Genomic DNA, 18200 nt, shown 5'->3' with positions numbered 1-18200 from the left:
ATTCAGATCTATAATAATGGGTCAAAACGACTTAGTCGAGCCGAGTGAATCTAGCCACCAAACCCATCCCACATCCACTCAACCTTCCTCAACAAAGAAGCTGCTAACGAGCATAATCTTAACATCTAATGATGAATTGTTCGTTATGTCGTTGAATAAAAAAACAACTTTATTTAACAAGTAGTGAGCGCCGGAAAAGAATGTTCAGAACCTTACCTCGTTATAAATTTCTTGACAATTTGCCCCCTTCACAATAAAAATTTAGTCTGCACACCATTAATAGAGCTGCGAAAAATCTGAAATCCAGATCTCATACCTTCAATTTAATGATGTACTCCTCTTAACAAAGAAGGAAATGACCTTCACGACTTAATTCCTTTTTTAGCTTTTCAAGCAACTGACCTACAATCGGAGAAGCAGTAACCACAATGAGAACAACCATGATCTAAGCCTTTAATCGACCCATCCACATGCCAATTACTTCTCTGGAGACTTACATTAACCTCTTTGTCCACCATATACAAACCCTAATTCTAAAAAAAACAAATGCAGTTAACTTATGAAAGCAACACAAACCAAAAATGTTAAACAGAAAAAAAAACACAAACCTCAATGAAATGACCCGTACCAATATCAACAAAAATCTTCTGAGAATCATCTTACGAAAAGATGAAGCAATTGCAGAACACCAGAATAGAGTCATGGGGTGATTGTAATATGAACAAAAACTTCAAGCGACATTTATACGAGACATCTACAAATCGTTCAAATTAGGTTACACTAAACAAAACAAAAATTAACACATATCTTAAATTCGAATCATGAATACTTTACCAGAGTATAAACCTCGATGAGAAGGAAAAATAGGGTTATGATGAGGTTTTGTGAAAGAGATGATACTCGTATATAGCCGCAATCCTCTTCCTGGCACCACCATCTTCATCGGAACAGAGAGGGAAACCTAACAGATGTAATCGCCTGGTTCGAGTTGTGATCTATTGATTTCAATTGATAATGGGATATTCAATCAGCCGTTTCATTTGATAGTTGGGATTCTGGATCTTAAATGCAGGAGGAGGGTTTCTCGAGTTTACCCCTAGAGCGTCTTAAAAAATTGTTCAATTTCCTATTCTATCTGCTTGGACTTATTTGTACATATTGTTTCAAAACTTGTACATATAGCAAAATTACATTTTTGTACATCACTTCTCCTTTTTATAATAATATAGATAAATATAAATAAAATTTATGTGCTTGAAGGAGAAAATGACATGTGACATTATTTGTAGTCTTTTATTAATATTTAGATTATTAGACTATTGGGGGACACATGTCACCCCTTGGTTAATCCACATAAGCAATCCACATGGCTAAATGGTGTGCAAGTATTAGACACACGGGATCCGAATTCTTTTAAAAAAAAATCTGTTTATCATCTTTTCGACCCGACTATATTTAGAGAACAGAAACCCTAATTTTGTGAAACCCCTCATTCGTTCCTTTCATCTGGTGATCCTTCTTCTCTACACTAATCAACCTTCTTCATATATTGGAGAAACACTAATCAAACACTCTGTTTATACTTGAATCCAATGATTTCTTCAATCGGTGGCTTTGTTGGGGTCTCGAAGTGGCCGCTGTCATATCTTTTCGCCGACGTCCTCTGTTCATATATCTCACCGTTTATTCAATTAAGGTTTGGTGGTGGATCGAATTTTTTGGTGACTTCTGGTTTAGTGTCGGATATTGGTGACAACAAGGAAGGTAAGGTTGAAGTTTAAAACTTTAGATGTTATTTGCGTTTGATTTTCAATGTTTAACCAGGATTGTTGCATCTGATAATGTGGATTTTTAATTCATTTATGTGAGGTTCTTATTCTAGGGATCAAATATTAGAAACTAATGTGGATTTTTGATTCATTTATTATGGTTTTGAGTATTTTAAAAACCGTAATCTGCTCCTTTGAAGTATTGAAATCTCTAAGGTAAGTATGAAAATCAAGTAATCCACTCAACCCTTTCTTTGTTTAAATAAAGGATGTTGTACTTTTTGTTGAACAATTCTGGGAAGAAAAAGAAACTGATATGTTTGAAAATTGATTTTATTTGTATTTTTCCTCATATTGTCAATTTTATTCTTTTGTTTTGCGAGGGAGGGAGAAGGCAACGTCCAATGATTTAGATAAAATCTTAAGGATTTCACTTTGGTTATTTTGGCAGCTTTGATAGATATTTATATGCAACTATTGACCAGGTTAGTTTATTTGTTAATGATTCTTCGATCCTTAATTTCTTGAAGTGAGGTGATGCATTTGTTTCTCGCTAATTTTTGTAACATAAATATGATACCAGATTGTTAATTGCAGGGAAGAAATGTCACAAGTTATATATTGGAGCTGGCATGGTATGTGTGAAGATCCTTTTCTTATCAGACAGTCATTAAATGCCCTTGTTATATCTCAGAAGATCCTTTTCCCACCCATTTAGTATGTGTGAGTCCCTTAAGAGACAAGTATCGTTATTGGGCGTTAACAGTTAGGCCTACATGATAGAAGCCCAAGATGGGTCAAGTTAGGCAACCGGTTGGCCTGTCGTCAATATTTATTTTTAAGTTTTTCGTTTATAATATATATTAGATTTCTCAATTTATTTAAATTAAATTAACATGTAACCTTAATTACTTGCATCTGACCTTTACTTTTTATTAGTTTTTGTGTCAGGTCTTATTTGGGTCTAAAGTTACAATGGCGGCACAAGATCCGTCATGATCATAAATAAATGATTTAGGGGCTCTAATAATACAGATCCGAAACAGTCAACTTATACTTCTTTTTTTTTTTCGCTTTGACCAGATGCCAGAGGTTGGTTATTAGGTTGAAATAGGTTATTTTTGGACAATGCAAAACAGGCTGGGTGGGGTTGGTTAGGTTGACCCTTTTGACTCTCAACCACATTTGTATGAATGCTTATAAGTAATCAATACATTAGTTATTTGTTGTAAGGAACCTGCCTAAAAATCGTTGTTTACATATCTGAACACATTTACAGGTGCTGCGTAGTAAATTGCCTTTGAAATCTATTCAGCAAGTAATGACTGTGGCCACCAAGTATGAACTCTTGGCATGATGCTTTTTTAATTGTTAATTTGTTACATCTTTATGATTCTTATTAATAAATGAATGCGGATGTCATTCAGGCTACAAATTGAGAATGAGAAGGTGTTCAAGAAAATTTCTGATGTTCTTGCACAAGCTGTGTTTGGAAGAAAAAGCAAAACATATTCTTGCGGGTGAGGTTCAAATGTCTGATTTTGAAGACGTTGTAAGGTATGGATCTTCTGTAAATATTAGTACATTTATGGCTAGAACATTAAAAGCTTCTAACTGGTTTAATTTCAGGACGTCAGAGGATGTCTATGCACTTTCAATTGCAAAATCGTGGTTAACAAAATCTAAACCATATTTAGTTTCTGATCTCTCTTTGACGTCAGTTGCAAGTTCCTTGCTTAAAGTTGACGACTTGAAGGTTTTAACTATTTCTGTTCACGATGGTTGTTTTAGGTGTTTCATATGAGTGATTTATGACTCATATTTGTCAATTATGATGTAATTCTTTAGGAGTTGGTTTCGGAATCAAATTTATTAAAGATGTATTTGGAAGAGCGGGTTTTGCTTGAAGATGTCTTACAGACATATACGCAATGGGAGCGTGATGCGTTTTCTGCTCTAAACGATGTTGAGTTCCTTTTGAATATTCTTGATGTGGGTGATAAGATTTTGTTTGATGTTATCTCCACATTTAAAGATCATGTTACCAAGATGGAATCCATAATGGAAAATGAGTTATCACTCCCTTTTGACTCTATTGTGATTCCAAAACTACGAGAGACTTATGCATTTTTCAATTGGTGTTCTAAAGCCCTAATTTTTCATGATAGTGTTCCCACACTCAAGGTGACCGTGAAGTAAAAATAAGGTTTGTAACTTCGTACACATGATGTGATAATCATATAATGATATTTAATCTTTTTTCTTTCTGCAAGAGGTTCAATTGTTGTTGGTGGATGCCAAGTGTTATCATGTTACATATGCATATCGTTCTTTTTGGAAGTCATTGATTGACGGGTTCAATTGGCTTAAGCAAGCTGTTGAGATTATCGGTTCATGTAATGTTAAAAGATTTAATTTGAGTGATGTTGAAGAAGCTTGGAGACAATCTAAGGTATTAATCCTTCCACTTTTCTTTCTGCCTTGATATGCAATTATTTTTCTGTCTTCCTTTGTTTTTCGTCTATTTGCAGATGCTGTTTTATTATGGTAGATGATTAAAATATCTTTTCCATTGATTGTTGACTGATTACTGGATGCTATCAATAGACATAAGTGAGTTTCATCCATATGTGCCATCCGATTTTCCCTTTATTGATTGACTGGATCTTAATCTGATTTTATCGGGATTTGAATAATTTTTTCTTCTTCGAATGTATGTGTTTTTACATAATATTAAATTCGAACACAAATAATTGGATTTTTGTTGAAGCCGCGTTTAACGCGGGCATTAGCCTAGTATAATAATTAAATGAAAGAGTGTGAGTAAAATAAACTAAAGGGTGCAACTTTTAAACAAATTGGACATAACCCAAGTTGCTTAATTAAATGAAAGGGTGGGAGTAAAATAAACTAAAGGGTGTGACTTTCAAACAAATGAGACATAACCTAAGTTGATAAATTAAATGAAAGGGTGTGAGCAAAAAATAAACTAAAGGGTGTGACTTTTAAACAAATGAGACATAACCTAAGTTGATAAATGTATAAGGGTATAATTATACACACAAACAAACACACATATATAACTTTGACCAGCGGACCGGTAGAAAAATGGTTTCCGGCTATAAAAATATTTAGGGAAAACGGTTAACTTCTCGTGTGAGATACACTTACATACAACTCCACGTACAATATTATCTGCACCAAAACAACAAACATGAGAATCCAGTTAGTTGATAAATAATAATTAGTTAAAATGTTAACTCCAACAACAGTAATCTTTCTTTTCTCATCAACTATAATAATCTTTATGTTTGAGCAAAAGTTAAAGAGTTTACAAAAAAACTTCTTTTTCTATATACTCTTGATGCGTGTTAGTGTGTATATGTTTTTGGTATATATTTTAAGCCCTTTTTACACTTTTTAGCCAAGTTTTAAATTTATAAAACACGATATTTACTAACACTAAACACACCTATGGGCAAGTGCACCCATTGTGGACGTAGTATAGTGTTAGTAAGATACCGAGGTCGTCCAAGGACACAAGAGCTTTTAGTACCGGTTTATCCTCAACGTCTAATCAAATCAAAATGTTAGAAAAAGGTTTTTAAACTAAGAAAATAAAACTAACTAAAATGCTGGAAAGTAAAATAAAAATAAAAACAGATAGACAAGATGAATCACTTGGATCCGACTCGTGTGTGGTGTAACCTTTGATTATTTTCGCACTTTTGCACTTGTTTAAGATATTATCTTAGTTATTGTAGTAGGCCCTCTTTTGAAGGCGACGTTACCCTCAACCCAGTAGTTTGAGTCAGCAAGGATACAATCCTAAAGGGTCGGATTATTGAAAGATAATTAATTAAGTTATTAATGCATAATGTGGTAGGCCCCTCTTTTGAAGGCGACGTTACCCTCGACTAAGTAGTCTGAGTCAGCAGGGATACAGTCCTAAGTAGTCGGGTTAAAGTTTTAATAGTAGTTTAACTTATGAGGGGATCAAAGAGTTTGGACCCCCGCCATCCAATACCTTTGGGTATTGAAGGAGGTCCTACTAAATTTGACCCAGGTCCTTTGCAGGATCTATACACTGAACAATGGCAAGACTCTTACCAAACCGTTCCCTTAACCCCCGACCAGGTAGCCAACATACCTCCATATAGACCGTGGAGATATGAATGGTGAAAATCTTTTATTTTATATAGACAGTAAAAAAATGCCAAGACACCACGGACAAACGATAAGGAAGAATCACCTTCAACATAAGAAACTAGTAATTAAAGTCATTAATACAAAACCAATTAAAAAGTGCAAAAGATTAAAAATAAAAAGTACTACACTAAACACTTGTCTTCACCGAGTGATGTTAGAGACTTAGGCAAACATGGCCTTTGATTGTCAAGAACTCTTACGATCAACCTTGAATCCCGAGACGACTCACACACTCTATGATGGACAATGGATGATGGTGGTGGATGATGGTGTTGTGATGGTGGTGGGTGGTGGGTGAAGTGTGAGAGAGGTGGTGTGCCAAGGGATGAGTTGCAAGAGCTCCAAACACTCCTATTTATAGGCTGAACAGAAGCTTGGGCACGGCCCGTGTTCACTGGGCACAGCCCCGTGTCCATCTGACTCTCTCTTTCTTCATTAATTGCAATTCGCAATTTCATTTAATGCGTATGCAGCAGTTGACCACGCCCCCGTGTCCGCTGGGCACGGCCCCGTGGTAGGCAATAGAAGCTTCTATCACTTTGTCTTTTCTGCTGTCACTTGGGCTCGGCCCCGTGCTCACTGAGCATGGGGCGTGTTCAGTCTTCTGTCTTCTTTGTTTTGCTTGAGAAGATGCTGTCGGGAGGTCGGGCATGCCACGTTTGTTCCTTTTCTTGTATTTATGTTAGATTTAGCTGTCTTTTTGCTTCTTTTGTTCATTTGAGCTCATTTAATCCTGAAAATACAAAAAGAAGACAAAAGCACACTTTTTTCAACATTAGTACTAAAAAAAGGGTTAGTTTTATGCCACAATTGATGTAATTTATATGTTGCATTTTGTGCAAATCAAATACCCCCACACTTGAATCTTTGCTTGTCCTCAAGCAAAACTCTTTATAATGTGGCTTTTTTGACTCCCAAATGGAATGGGTAGAAGAGAAGATTTTTGGGCTTGTCATAGAGTGTCGGGATTTCCAAGATTTTTTATTTAGGTTTTATTTTTATTTATTTACAATCCTATTCGTCATGATTTATTAAAAACGTTTCATAAGATAAATTATTTATTAGGGCATAACATACCTTTTTAAAATTTCATTTATATACAAGTTCACATACCTCACGGGGGATCACTCAACACTCGGCCGAAGGTGTATTTTTAGTGAATCACTTGAGAGCGGCATGAAACTTACTCTTACCATTAGTTTGCCAAGCAATCAATCCTCCTTCTTTTTAACTATATACCTTGTAAATATCAAGAGGACTTTTTGGGTGAAGGGTTAGGCTTGGGCTAAAGGTGAGTGGTTGGGTTAGTGATTAGTAAAAGGGTGAAAAACGTAACAAAAAAGTCGGTTTTTGAAAGACTTTTTGTTTTTCACATTTTTATTTTATTTTGATGAACCATTTTTTTCAAACAAAGTAATTTTGGATGAACTTGTTTGTTTATTTGGTTTCATCATATTTTTTATTTTTTTTATTTTTTTTTCAAGTCATAAGAAAAACCGAACGTTGTTACTAAAAGAAAGGGTTAAAATAAAAAGGTTTAGGTGGGTAAAAAGGGTGATTGTTTTGGGTTAAGAAATGAAAAGGTTTAGGCTCAAAGGGGTTAACTAGGGGGATTTTGGGTAGCTGGTAAAAAATGAAAAATAATGGTGTAGAAAGAAAAAGGGTTAGTCCTAATGCCTCCATCATTTACTTACTTGGATTTAAGTTGGTAAGGACCGGGAATTAGGGGTGCAAACAAGCCGAGCGGCTCGCGAACTACTCGAGATCGGCTCGAGAAAAAGCTTGAAACGAGCCGAGCCTTACCGAGCCCGAGCCGAGCTTGAGCCTCAAAACAAAGCTCATTTGTTTATCGAGCCCGAGCTCGAGCCTCGCATGTGAAGCTCGTCAGGCTCGTCGAGCCTTATCGAGCCTTAGTGTAAACGAGCCGAGTCGAGCTAAGCTTATTTAAACTTGTTTACAAGCCGACCTCGAACCTAAAAAAGCTTATTTAGTAAACAAGCCCAAGCCCGAACTTCACTTATCGAGCTCGCGAGCCTAAAAAGTCTATTATTTATATTATTTTTATTTAATATACTAATTAATAGATAATAAACGCGCCGAGCCCGAGCCAAGCTCGAGCTTGAGAAAATACAAACGAGCCGAGCTCGAGCTTTGAAAATAAAGCTCGAATCGAGCTGGGCCCGAGCCCGAGCTCTCATAAGTTAATCGAGCCCGAGCTCTCATAAGTTAATCGGGCTCGGCTCAGCTCGTTTGCACCCCTACCGGGAATGTATTGTCGTGGCAAGTTCTAGAGTCGTACGAACCAAGCGGCTATTCACACAAGAAACGAAAACTGAGCATTTAGTGTAAAGATATGTATTTTTATGCTCAATAAAAGCTCAAAACTCACTTTTGTGGGAATGGGTTTTTTATGTGATCAAGTATATATAATAAATTTTAACTAAGCTTGTCATGCCGTTTCATAATTTTCTTATGTTGGTTCTTTTTATCACGGCGCTATCGGTTGTAAATTTGTAAAAATATAACCTTGCTAGAACTTGAATTCCCAACTTAAACTTGGACAAATAAAAAGAAAATGAAAATTTTTGAAAAAATTTGGGGTGATTAGCGGTTCCAATAGAGTTTTGTGTAAGGCTTGTTATTAGGACTTGCAAGATTCAAGGTTTTAGCATCTCCCCCCCCCATACTTAAATTACACATTGTCCTCAATGTGTCCTAAAAATAAGTTTTTAGGTTGATTGAATGTGTAAAAGGGTGTTAAAAGCAAAATTTTAAGTTACTGGCATTCTGTACACGGCCCCGTGTCGGGTGGACACGACCCCGTGTTCAACTGCCTGTAATGAAAACTTACAGAAGGTGGACACGGGGGCGTGTTGGCTGGGCACGACCCCGTGTCTGGCAAAAATCTGCAGAAATTAAACAAACAGCAGGTCTGGGAGGTGGGCACGTGGGCGTGTCGGCCGGACACGACCCCGTGTGGACAGTCTGCAAGGTTGAAAAACAGGTTTCTTTCTTCGGTTTTCCTGCCCCGGCTTTAGTAGTACTAATGTTTAGCACTCTAAGCCTCGTATGTACCTGTTTTATCAATAAATACCACACCAAACAACACCAAACGTCCTAGATTACCAAGTTCAACATCCAAACCATCAAGCTAAAAATAAAAACACAAGCAGAAAATAAAAAGAAGTTAGGGAAAGTAAATTGTTCAACACTTCGGCACGCATGCCGGAAATTGTTCGATAGAAAGGGGTTTAACCTATGGGATTACCAACCAGCTGCTCCTACTCCTACTCCACCCGCCTAGTCCATATATTCATCATCGTCATCATCTCCCCCTCCATGCCCCGCCATGTACTCCCGGATGCTTCCGATGTCATCTTGAATATCGGAGATGTTTCTTTCAATGGCTCCGACCTGGTTGTAAGTGTTGTTGGCGAGGTTGTAGGTGTTCCTGGTGCACATAAGGTTTTCCTGCAAAAGATCATGCAAACTCTGAAAGTTAGGAAAACTACCTCCTTGTGAGGAGGATTGACCCGGTTCACCGTGAGGTTGGTACTGGTAGTGGGGAGGTGGAGCGTGAAGAATTAGCGCCTCTTGTGGGTTCCATGCATGGCCATGCATCCTCTGAAAGCTTACCGACCCGTCTTCCGCCTCATAGATTAGGTTCATGGAGCGACAGATGTGTACATCGACTCTTCCTGACCATGGGCTCCTTTCAAGAGACCTAGGAATGTTCGCGAAGTGCCTATAGAGACGGTACACCCATCCCCCGAAGAAGATAGGGGTCGGTGCATGAGCTAGCTGGTTCAGATGCATGTTTCGGAGTAGGAGAAATGGAATATCGAGGGGTCTTCGATTGTAAATGCAGTGAGGGACTATCAAATCTCTCAACCCAACAACACCACCACTATCATGCCTTTGATTTAGAGAGTACCCGAGGACCCTATGGATGTATATATAGAGTGGGTCCCTCAATTTGATACTCTTGGTGCTGCTTGGGTTGCAGTGCCCTTCACCAATCTGAGCCCACACGGCTTGGCGCTCGTTCTCATCCAAATCTCGCATCCCTCCGGTGTTCTCTTCACTTCCCGAATCCTCCTCCGTATACAGCCCAACTATTGCCCCGAATTGTGCCATAAAGATCGAGTACCTAGTTCCACCACACCGAAATGCAACCCCCTCATTGTTGAACGGGTCGCACCTTGAATTGAAAGTGAAGGTGCTATAGAACTCCATAGTGCACTCATGCACTGAGCGAAGTCGAGTGGTAAGGGCAACCCTTAGTGGGCCGGTAACGAGGTTGTTGAATCGGTCAAGTTGGTTCACCATTATCAAGAGATCCGTGCACACTTGTCTTAGGTATTCTTCCGATCTCGTTTGAAGTATATCATATCTTGCCCTAGCATCGAGCTCATTCGCGTTGAATCTTGTGAACTTCTTCGACATCTGAAAGAACATACCAAAAGTTAGCACGAAATAATGGGATTTTCGGAGAAAACTGCAAACAGTGGGATGGACACGGCCCCGTGCTCAGCGGGTACGACCCCGTGTCCAGGTGTCCGTTACTCAAAAATTTCATTTTTCGACCCAGTCCCGAAAATCTGAAAATTTTTGGCCAAGTAGGTGCGGTTTCCCCTGAAAATGAAACCCTAAGTGCCATTTTTCCCAAAACAAACCGTTTACCCTTTCGATTTTATCTTTTTCGGTTCAAAAACAAGGGTTTGGGGTTTTTGTGCGAAATCGGACAAATCTATCAACAATACAAGTGGGTTTACCTTCTATAACACTAATCTAAACTAATGCTAACAGATTTAAGCAAAAATTTGAGGTTTGATCTGGATGAACTTCAAGAACCCTAGATTTTTCCCCAAATTTTTAATGTTTTAACTACATGCAAGTAAATAATCTAACTACTAATAATGATAGAATCATACCTTGATGTTGTTAGAATGAGAGGAGACGTCGAAAATCTGTGAAAAATCACCTGGACCAGAGCGTTTTTCGGGGAAACGGGGCGTGTGGAATGGTGTAACTTTTATAAAAAAGGGGTTTTATCCCGACAGTTGCGCGGACACGGCCCCGTGTTCAGCGGACACGGCCCCGTGCCGAGCAAGTTTTTTTTTATAGTGCTCGTGTGAGTGCCCTGTTTTTCCCAAAAACTCGGTTAGAAGACTTACCGGTTTCGATGTTTTATCCGCTCGTTCGTAACGTACCAGGTATGATGTTAATGCCTTTACTCGTCGACCGTTTGAAGCAAGATTTCTTCCTCCTCATCCTCAATGGATCCTTGATAGAGTTTCAGCCGTTGGCCATTGACTTTGAACGGAATTCCATTCCGAGATTTAATTTCTACTGCACCGTGAGAAAAATTATGGGTGATGGAAAAAGGTCCTGACCACCTAGATTTTAGTTTACCCGAAAATAATCGAAGTCGTGAATTAAACAATAGAACTTGATCTCCCACTCGAAATTTATTAGGTTTAATGTGTTTGTCGTGTAAATTTTTCATTCTTTCCTTATAAATTTCAGAGTTAGAGTGTGCATAATTCCTTAATTCGTCTAATTCATTTATTTGACAAAATCGATTTTTACCTGCAATTTCTAAATCCAAGTTTACATTTTTTATTGCCCAGTAGGCCTTGTGAGCTATTTCTACCGGTAAATGACAACTTTTTCCATAGACGAGCTTATATGGGGTTGTGCCTATAGTTGTTTTATAAGCAGTTCGAAAGGCTCATAAAGCATCATCTAATTTGTCGGCCCATTCCTTTTTATTTAAACCTAAGATTTTTTCAAGTATTCGTTTTAAACCTCTATTAGTCACTTCGGCTTGTCCGTTTATTTGAGGGTGATATGCTGTTGAGACCCGGTGATAGACCCCATATCTTGTTAAGATTTTTTCGAGTTGATGATTACAAAAATGGTTACCTCTATCACTTATTAATGCTTTAGGTGTTCCAAAACGAGAAAATAATTTTTTTCAGAAATCTTACCACGACTCTTCCATCATTTGTTGGAAGTGCCTCGGCCTCGGCCCATTTAGACAAGTAATCGACCGCCACAAGTATATATTTGTTTCCTTTTGACGGTGGGAAAGGTCCCATGAAATCAAGTCCCCACACATCAAAAATTTCACAAACGAGAATGCCATTTTGTGGCATTTCATTTTTGGAAGAAATATTACCTGATCTTTGGCAAGCATCACATGTCTTGACAAGACTTTGCGCATCTTTGTAAATGGTCGGCCAATAAAATCCTGAATCAAATACCTTTCGTGCGGTACTAGCGGCACCATGATGTCCTCAGTGGTTGTGTAATTTTCTTGTGCATCGTTAAGTGTTTTACTAGCATAATACATTGGGTGGAAATGCTTTTCTTTTCTTTGTCCCAAGACTGCTCCAACTGCAAAGTCACTTGCATCACACATGATTTCGAAAGGTAATTTCCAATCAGGCGCTATCATGATAAGTGCATTGACTAGCATTTCCTTGACGGTTAGAAATGCTTGATTGCAATTCTTGTCAAAGATGAAAGGCGCATCTTTTTCAAGTAATTTTGTTAGAGGTCTTGAAATTTTCGAAAAGTCTTTGATAAACCGTCTATAAAATCCGGCAAGCCCTAAGAAACTTCTGATTGCTCTAACGGAGGATGGTGGAGGTAATCGAGAAATGGTGTCTATTTTTGCTCGATCAACTTCCATTCCTTCGCTCGAGATCTTGTGACCGAGTACTATTCACTCTGTTACCATGAAATGACATTTTTCCCAGTTAAGGGCGAGGTTAGTTTCCTCACATCAGGATAGCATTCGCTCAAGGTTATCGAGGCATTGGTCGTATGAATCTCCAAATATAGAAAAGTCATCCATGAAGACTTCCATTGTCTTTTCTATCATGCCATGGAAGATGGCCACCATGCAACATTGGAATGTTGCGGGGGCATTACATAGACCGAATGGCATGCGTCGATAAGCAAAAGTTCCGTAGGGACATGTGAAAGTTGTCTTTTCTTGGTCTTCAGGCGCTATCGGAATTTGAAAGTAACCTGAAAAACCATCCAAGAAACAATAAAATTTATGACCGAATAGTCGTTCTAACATTTGATCAATGAAGGGCAAAGGAAAGTGATCTTTCCTTGTTGCTTCATTTAATCGTCTATAGTCTATACATACTCTCCATCCTGTGACGGTTCTCGTTGGTATTAGTTCATTCTTTTCATTAGTTATTACCGTCATACCTCCTTTCTTTGGGACTACTTGGACGGGACTCACCCAAGGACTATCGGAGATAGGATAAATAAGTCTGGCGTCAAGTAGTTTGATGACCTCGTTTTTAACCACTTCTTGGACATTTGGATTCACTCTTCGTTGTGGTTGTATTACGGATTTGTAGTCATCGTTCATTAGAATTTTGTGCGTATACATGGAAGGGCTTATTCCTTTTATATCTACAAGCTTCCAAACGATCGCATTTTATGTTTTTTCAAAAGTTTAATTAATTTTTCTTTTTCTACACTACTTAATTTAGACGAAATAATTACAGCTGAATTACCATCTTTGTCTAGAAAAGCATATTCCAAACCTTTCGGAAGTTCTTTGAGCTCAAGGGGTGGGTCTTTAGGAAACTCCCTATTTGGCGACTCATTTTGATCAAGAACTTTAAAAGTTTGTTCTATGGCGATCTCTTCTTCAACAAAGTGGTCAATCTTTTCACTTGTATCAGGTGGCTCATCTTCATCTTCAATTAGGGGGTCATTGTTGCCAAAAGGATATTTCATTGAGCGCTCAAGATCTATGCTCCTTTTGAATGCCCCTAATCGAAGAGGTAGATTATTAAACTTCCAGTTTTTCAAAGCTTTGTGAGTTTTTACAAAAGGTCGTCCCAACACTAGAGGAGCGTCATCGAGGATGACAAAATCGGTTTGAATAACCATTTGATTTGTTTGAACCAAGACATCCTCAACTACACCGATTGATTTTATTACTCTCCGATTGGATAGAAAAATGGGTATTTGAAGTGGAGCAAAATCACTAATACTCAATTTCTCGATGTAGTTAGACATTATGTTAACACAAAGATCCTTATCAATGGTGACGTTACTAATATATGAATTTTGAAAAAAACATGGAACCGGTGTAATGTTAATTTCAAAAGGGTCTTCTTTTATTAGCGAAGTTTGATCATTAGTTAACTTAACACTTACCATTTCCTCAATTTTTGCGTTAGTGTTTAACTCTTTTAAAAACTTAGCATGAGTTGATACTAAACAATGATTTTCAAAAGAAGGCGACAAGAGATTAATTTCTTCGAAATTAGACTCTTCTTGAATTTTAATGTTATCAGCCTCACCTCTTTCGATGTTTAACTCATGTGTCGGTTTTTTACTTATTTGTTCTTCCATTTTTAACTCTTCAACTATCGTTTCTTTATTTAATTCTTCTCTTACGCGGGACTCCTCTTCCCTTGCGTGAGATTCTTTTATGTATCGTTCGATAGTTTTAAGTTTTTCTATTATCCTATCGGCCTCTTCGGTGATAGAGAAAGGATCGGGATCCTCAAAGCTTGAATCCGGTTGTTCGATCCTTGGTTCCTCATAGTACTCATATGAAGTAGATGGTTCACACCATTGTTCTTCATTGTAAGCATATGATGGATAAGGGTCGTAATTTTGTTCTTCATAGTACTCATATGAGGTGGGTTGTTCACGCCATGGTTCCTCATAATAAGAGTATGAAGATGGTGGCTCATATCTTGACTCCTCAAAGTATGAGTATGAAGGTTCATACTTTGGTTCATCAAAATATGAGTATGAGGGAGAAGGTTCATACCTTTGGTCTTCATAGGATGTGTATGAAGTTGATGGCTTGTACCTGGGCTCCTCATAATAGTTGTATGAATTGGATGGTTGAAATAAGTTACAATACTGTACCGAGTACGGGTTACCACAATTAGTGCAATAGTCTCTCATGTAATCATCCTCCTCATAGGTGTAGTTGTAGCCTCCTGAGTATTGATCCATAGGGATCACTCAACAGACCACAAACAAGTCTCGGGACCAGAAAACAAAAATAAAGGCGGAAACAGAGGCTGGATATGGCCCCGTGTTCAGTGGACACGGCCCCGTGTTCAGGATCTGTATCTGGGCGTTTTAATAAAAGTTACTGGTCTTGTTGAGCACGGGGGCGTGTTCAATGAGCACGACCCCGTGTTCAGACTCTGTATCTGGGTGTTTAACTGGAAATATGCAACACGGCCCCGTGTTCAGTGAACACGGCCCCGTGTTCAGGCTACTGTTAATGCAAACTAAACTAAAATGCAGAAAAATGTGCGCGCGTTTTGAAAAAGTTTTGAAAAACTGATTAGGCCGTCGATTTTAAGCTTTCTTAAAATCCTTGTGTCCCCGGAAACGGCGCCAAAAACTTGATGCGTGTTAGTGTGTATATGTTTTAGGTATATATTTTAAGCCCTTTTTACACTTTTTAGCCAAGTTTTAAATTTATAAAACACGATATTTACTAACACTAAACACACATATGGGCAAGTGCACCCATTGTGGACGTAGTATAGTGTTAGTAAGATACCGAGGTCGTCCAAGGACACAAGAGCTTTTAGTACCGGTTTATCCTCAACGTCTAATCAAATCAAAATGTTAGAAAAAGGTTTTTAAACTAAGAAAATAAAACTAACTAAAATGCTGGAAAGTAAAATAAAAATAAAAACAGATAGACAAGATGAATCACTTGGATCCGACTCGTGTGTAGTGTAACCTTTGATTATTTTCGCACTTTTGCACTTGTTTAAGATATTATCTTAGTTATTGTAGTAGGCCCTCTTTTGAAGGCGACGTTACCCTCAACCCAGTAGTTTGAGTCAGCAAGGATACAATCCTAAAGGGTCGGATTATTGAAAGATAATTAATTAAGTTATTAATGCATAATGTGGTAGGCCCCTCTTTTGAAGGCGACGTTACCCTCGACTAAGTAGTCTGAGTCAGCAGGGATACAGTCCTAAGTAGTCGGGTTAAAGTTTTAATAGTAGTTTAACTTATGAGGGGATCAAAGAGTTTGGACCCCCGCCATCCAATACCTTTGGGTATTGAAGGAGGTCCTACTAAATTTGACCCAGGTCCTTTGCAGGATCTATACACTGAACAATGGCAAGACTCTTACCAAACCGTTCCCTTAACCCCCGACCAGGTAGCCAACATACCTCCATATAGACCGTGGAGATATGAATGGTGAAAATCTTTTATTTTATATAGACAGTAAAAAAATGCCAAGACACCACGGACAAACGATAAGGAAGAATCACCTTCAACATAAGAAACTAGTAATTAAAGTCATTAATACAAAACCAATTAAAAAGTGCAAAAGATTAAAAATAAAAAGTACTACACTAAACACTTGTCTTCACCGAGTGATGTTAGAGACTTAGGCAAACATGGCCTTTGATTGTCAAGAACTCTTATGATCAATCTTGGATCCCGAGACGACTCACACACTCTATGATGGACAATGGATGATGGTGTTGTGATGGTGGTGGGTGGTGGGTGAAGTGTGAGAGAGGTGGTGTGCCAAGGGATGAGTTGCAAGAGCTCCAAACACTCCTATTTATAGGCTGAACAGAAGCTCGGGCACGGCCCGTGTCCACTAGGCACGGCCCCGTGTCCATCTGACTCTCTCTTTCTTCATTAATTGCAACTCGCAATTTCATTTAATGCGTCTGCAGCAGTTGACCACGTCCCCATGTCCGCGGGGCACGGCCCCGTGGTGGGCAATAGAAGCTTTTATCACTGTCTTTTCTGCTGTCACTGGGGCACGGCCCCGTGCTCACTGAGCACGGGGCGTGTTCAGTCTTCTGTCTTCTTTGTTTTGCTTGGGAAGATGCTGTCGGGAGGTCGGGCATGCCACGTTTGTTCCTTTTCTTGTATTTATGTTAGATTTAGCTGTCTTTTTGCTTCTTTTGTTCATTTGAGCTCATTTAATCCTGAAAATACAAAAGGAAGACAAAAGCACACTTTTTCCAACATTAGTACTAAAAAAGGGTTAGTTTTATGCCACAATTGATGTAATTTATATGTTGCATTTTGTTCGCATCAACTCTTAAAAGCCAAAGTCGGTGGAAACCCCACCGGCTTTGCCTCCCCTCCCCCGTACTTTTACAATGTTTCAATTTTAGCCCATTGACTTTGGTATCTTTAAAGTTTCATAAAATGTCGAATTGAGTCCCTAAACTACTACGTCATTTTACAAATAGTTTGTTTTTGACACCCCAACTTTGTGATAGTTTCCTTTTCTGCCCTAACTTTGTTATAGTTTCCTTCTTGTCCCAAAATTTTATCAAATTTTCATAGCCCTTAAGTTTGGGAAATGCAATATTTAACCACTTAACTTTTTATAAACTTTGTAAATGCCACTTTGACCCCCTCAAGAGTTTTTGGCTTGACGATATAAATTCAAGTTAGTCAGGTCACGTATAACACGTTATGATTGTACGATATAAATACGATTTACGTTATGTTTTGATCCAATCGCAATGCAACTATAGGATACATTGAGTTCCATCGGATACATCAGAACGTGCGTTTTCATATGGTTAACACATCACATAACACTTGGACTAATCCGTTCGATATTTGCAAAGTACTCGCGCTGCAAGGCGCGCGTGTCTTATTACTAGTTTACTCTTTTATCTTAAAGAAACAAGGGGCAATCCCAAATAAAATGAAACATGAGGGACTTGTTTTAAAAACTTACATTCTCATTTAAACAACGCTTCACTCCGCTCCTGAAAACCCCAACCCTCTCATCATCCACAAACCCCCGAAACCCTAACCATAACACCTCAAAATGTCGATGTCAAAGGGCTTAAAGATGCTCCAATTCATCAACTATCGTATGCGGATCACAATCCAGGATGGCCGGCAGCTAGTCAGCAAGTTCATGGCCTTCGACCGCCACATGAACCTCGTAATCGGCGACTGCGAAGAGTTTCGCAAGCTTCCACCAGCAAAAGGTTCCAAATACTCCGAAGAACGCCAAGATCGTCGCACTCTCGACCTCGTTCTTTTACGTGGCGAAGAAGTTATCTCCATGATCGACGCACTCTCGGCCTCGTTCTTTCCATGTATTGATCTATCCGTTCGTTATCCCGCTGCCTTATAAGCATGAGTTCATTTGGGTTTTTGACCACCTTCCTTTGTTGGCTGAAGTTTCTCAGGAACTTC

The 18200-nt window shown here is 38.5% G+C and overlaps 1 protein-coding gene and 1 long non-coding RNA gene across 8 annotated transcripts; one reads left to right on the top strand and one right to left on the bottom strand.

The window, feature by feature from the left end:
• Positions 1 to 72: 72 nt before the first annotated feature.
• On the bottom strand, positions 73 to 1094 carry LOC110885820. Its single transcript, XR_004876094.1, has 3 exons — positions 609 to 1094; positions 498 to 533; positions 73 to 402 (listed from the first exon to the last, which is right to left on the bottom strand). It is a non-coding gene; the product is annotated as an uncharacterized LOC110885820 (long non-coding RNA).
• Positions 1095 to 1436: 342 nt separating this feature from the next.
• Positions 1437 to 4531, top strand: LOC110885821. 7 transcript variants are annotated; one of them, XR_004876093.1, is made up of 8 exons: positions 1437 to 2254; positions 2367 to 2404; positions 3049 to 3107; positions 3197 to 3326; positions 3399 to 3525; positions 3618 to 3953; positions 4043 to 4221; positions 4321 to 4531. XR_004876093.1 is itself a non-coding variant. In XM_022133539.2 (8 exons), exons 5-8 carry the CDS (start codon positions 3211 to 3213, stop codon positions 4115 to 4117), a joined length of 654 nt encoding a protein of 217 aa, XP_021989231.1. In that variant the 5' UTR covers positions 1437 to 1764; positions 2153 to 2254; positions 2367 to 2404; positions 3049 to 3107; positions 3197 to 3210; the 3' UTR covers positions 4118 to 4396. The 7 variants fall into 7 exon arrangements, 5 of the variants coding, with proteins under 5 accessions (XP_021989231.1, XP_021989230.1, XP_035837426.1 ...); XR_002562440.2 differs by having other exon boundaries at positions 4301 to 4396; XM_022133539.2 differs by having other exon boundaries at positions 1437 to 1764; positions 2153 to 2254; positions 4043 to 4396.
• The last annotated feature ends 13669 nt before the right edge of the window (positions 4532 to 18200 follow it).

The sequence above is a fragment of the Helianthus annuus genome, chromosome 13 (genome assembly GCF_002127325.2).
Source record: "Helianthus annuus cultivar XRQ/B chromosome 13, HanXRQr2.0-SUNRISE, whole genome shotgun sequence".
Lineage (NCBI taxonomy): Eukaryota > Viridiplantae > Streptophyta > Magnoliopsida > Asterales > Asteraceae > Helianthus > Helianthus annuus.
The sequence above is the reverse complement of the archived record's forward strand: the minus strand, read 5'-3'. Positions and strand labels throughout refer to the sequence as shown.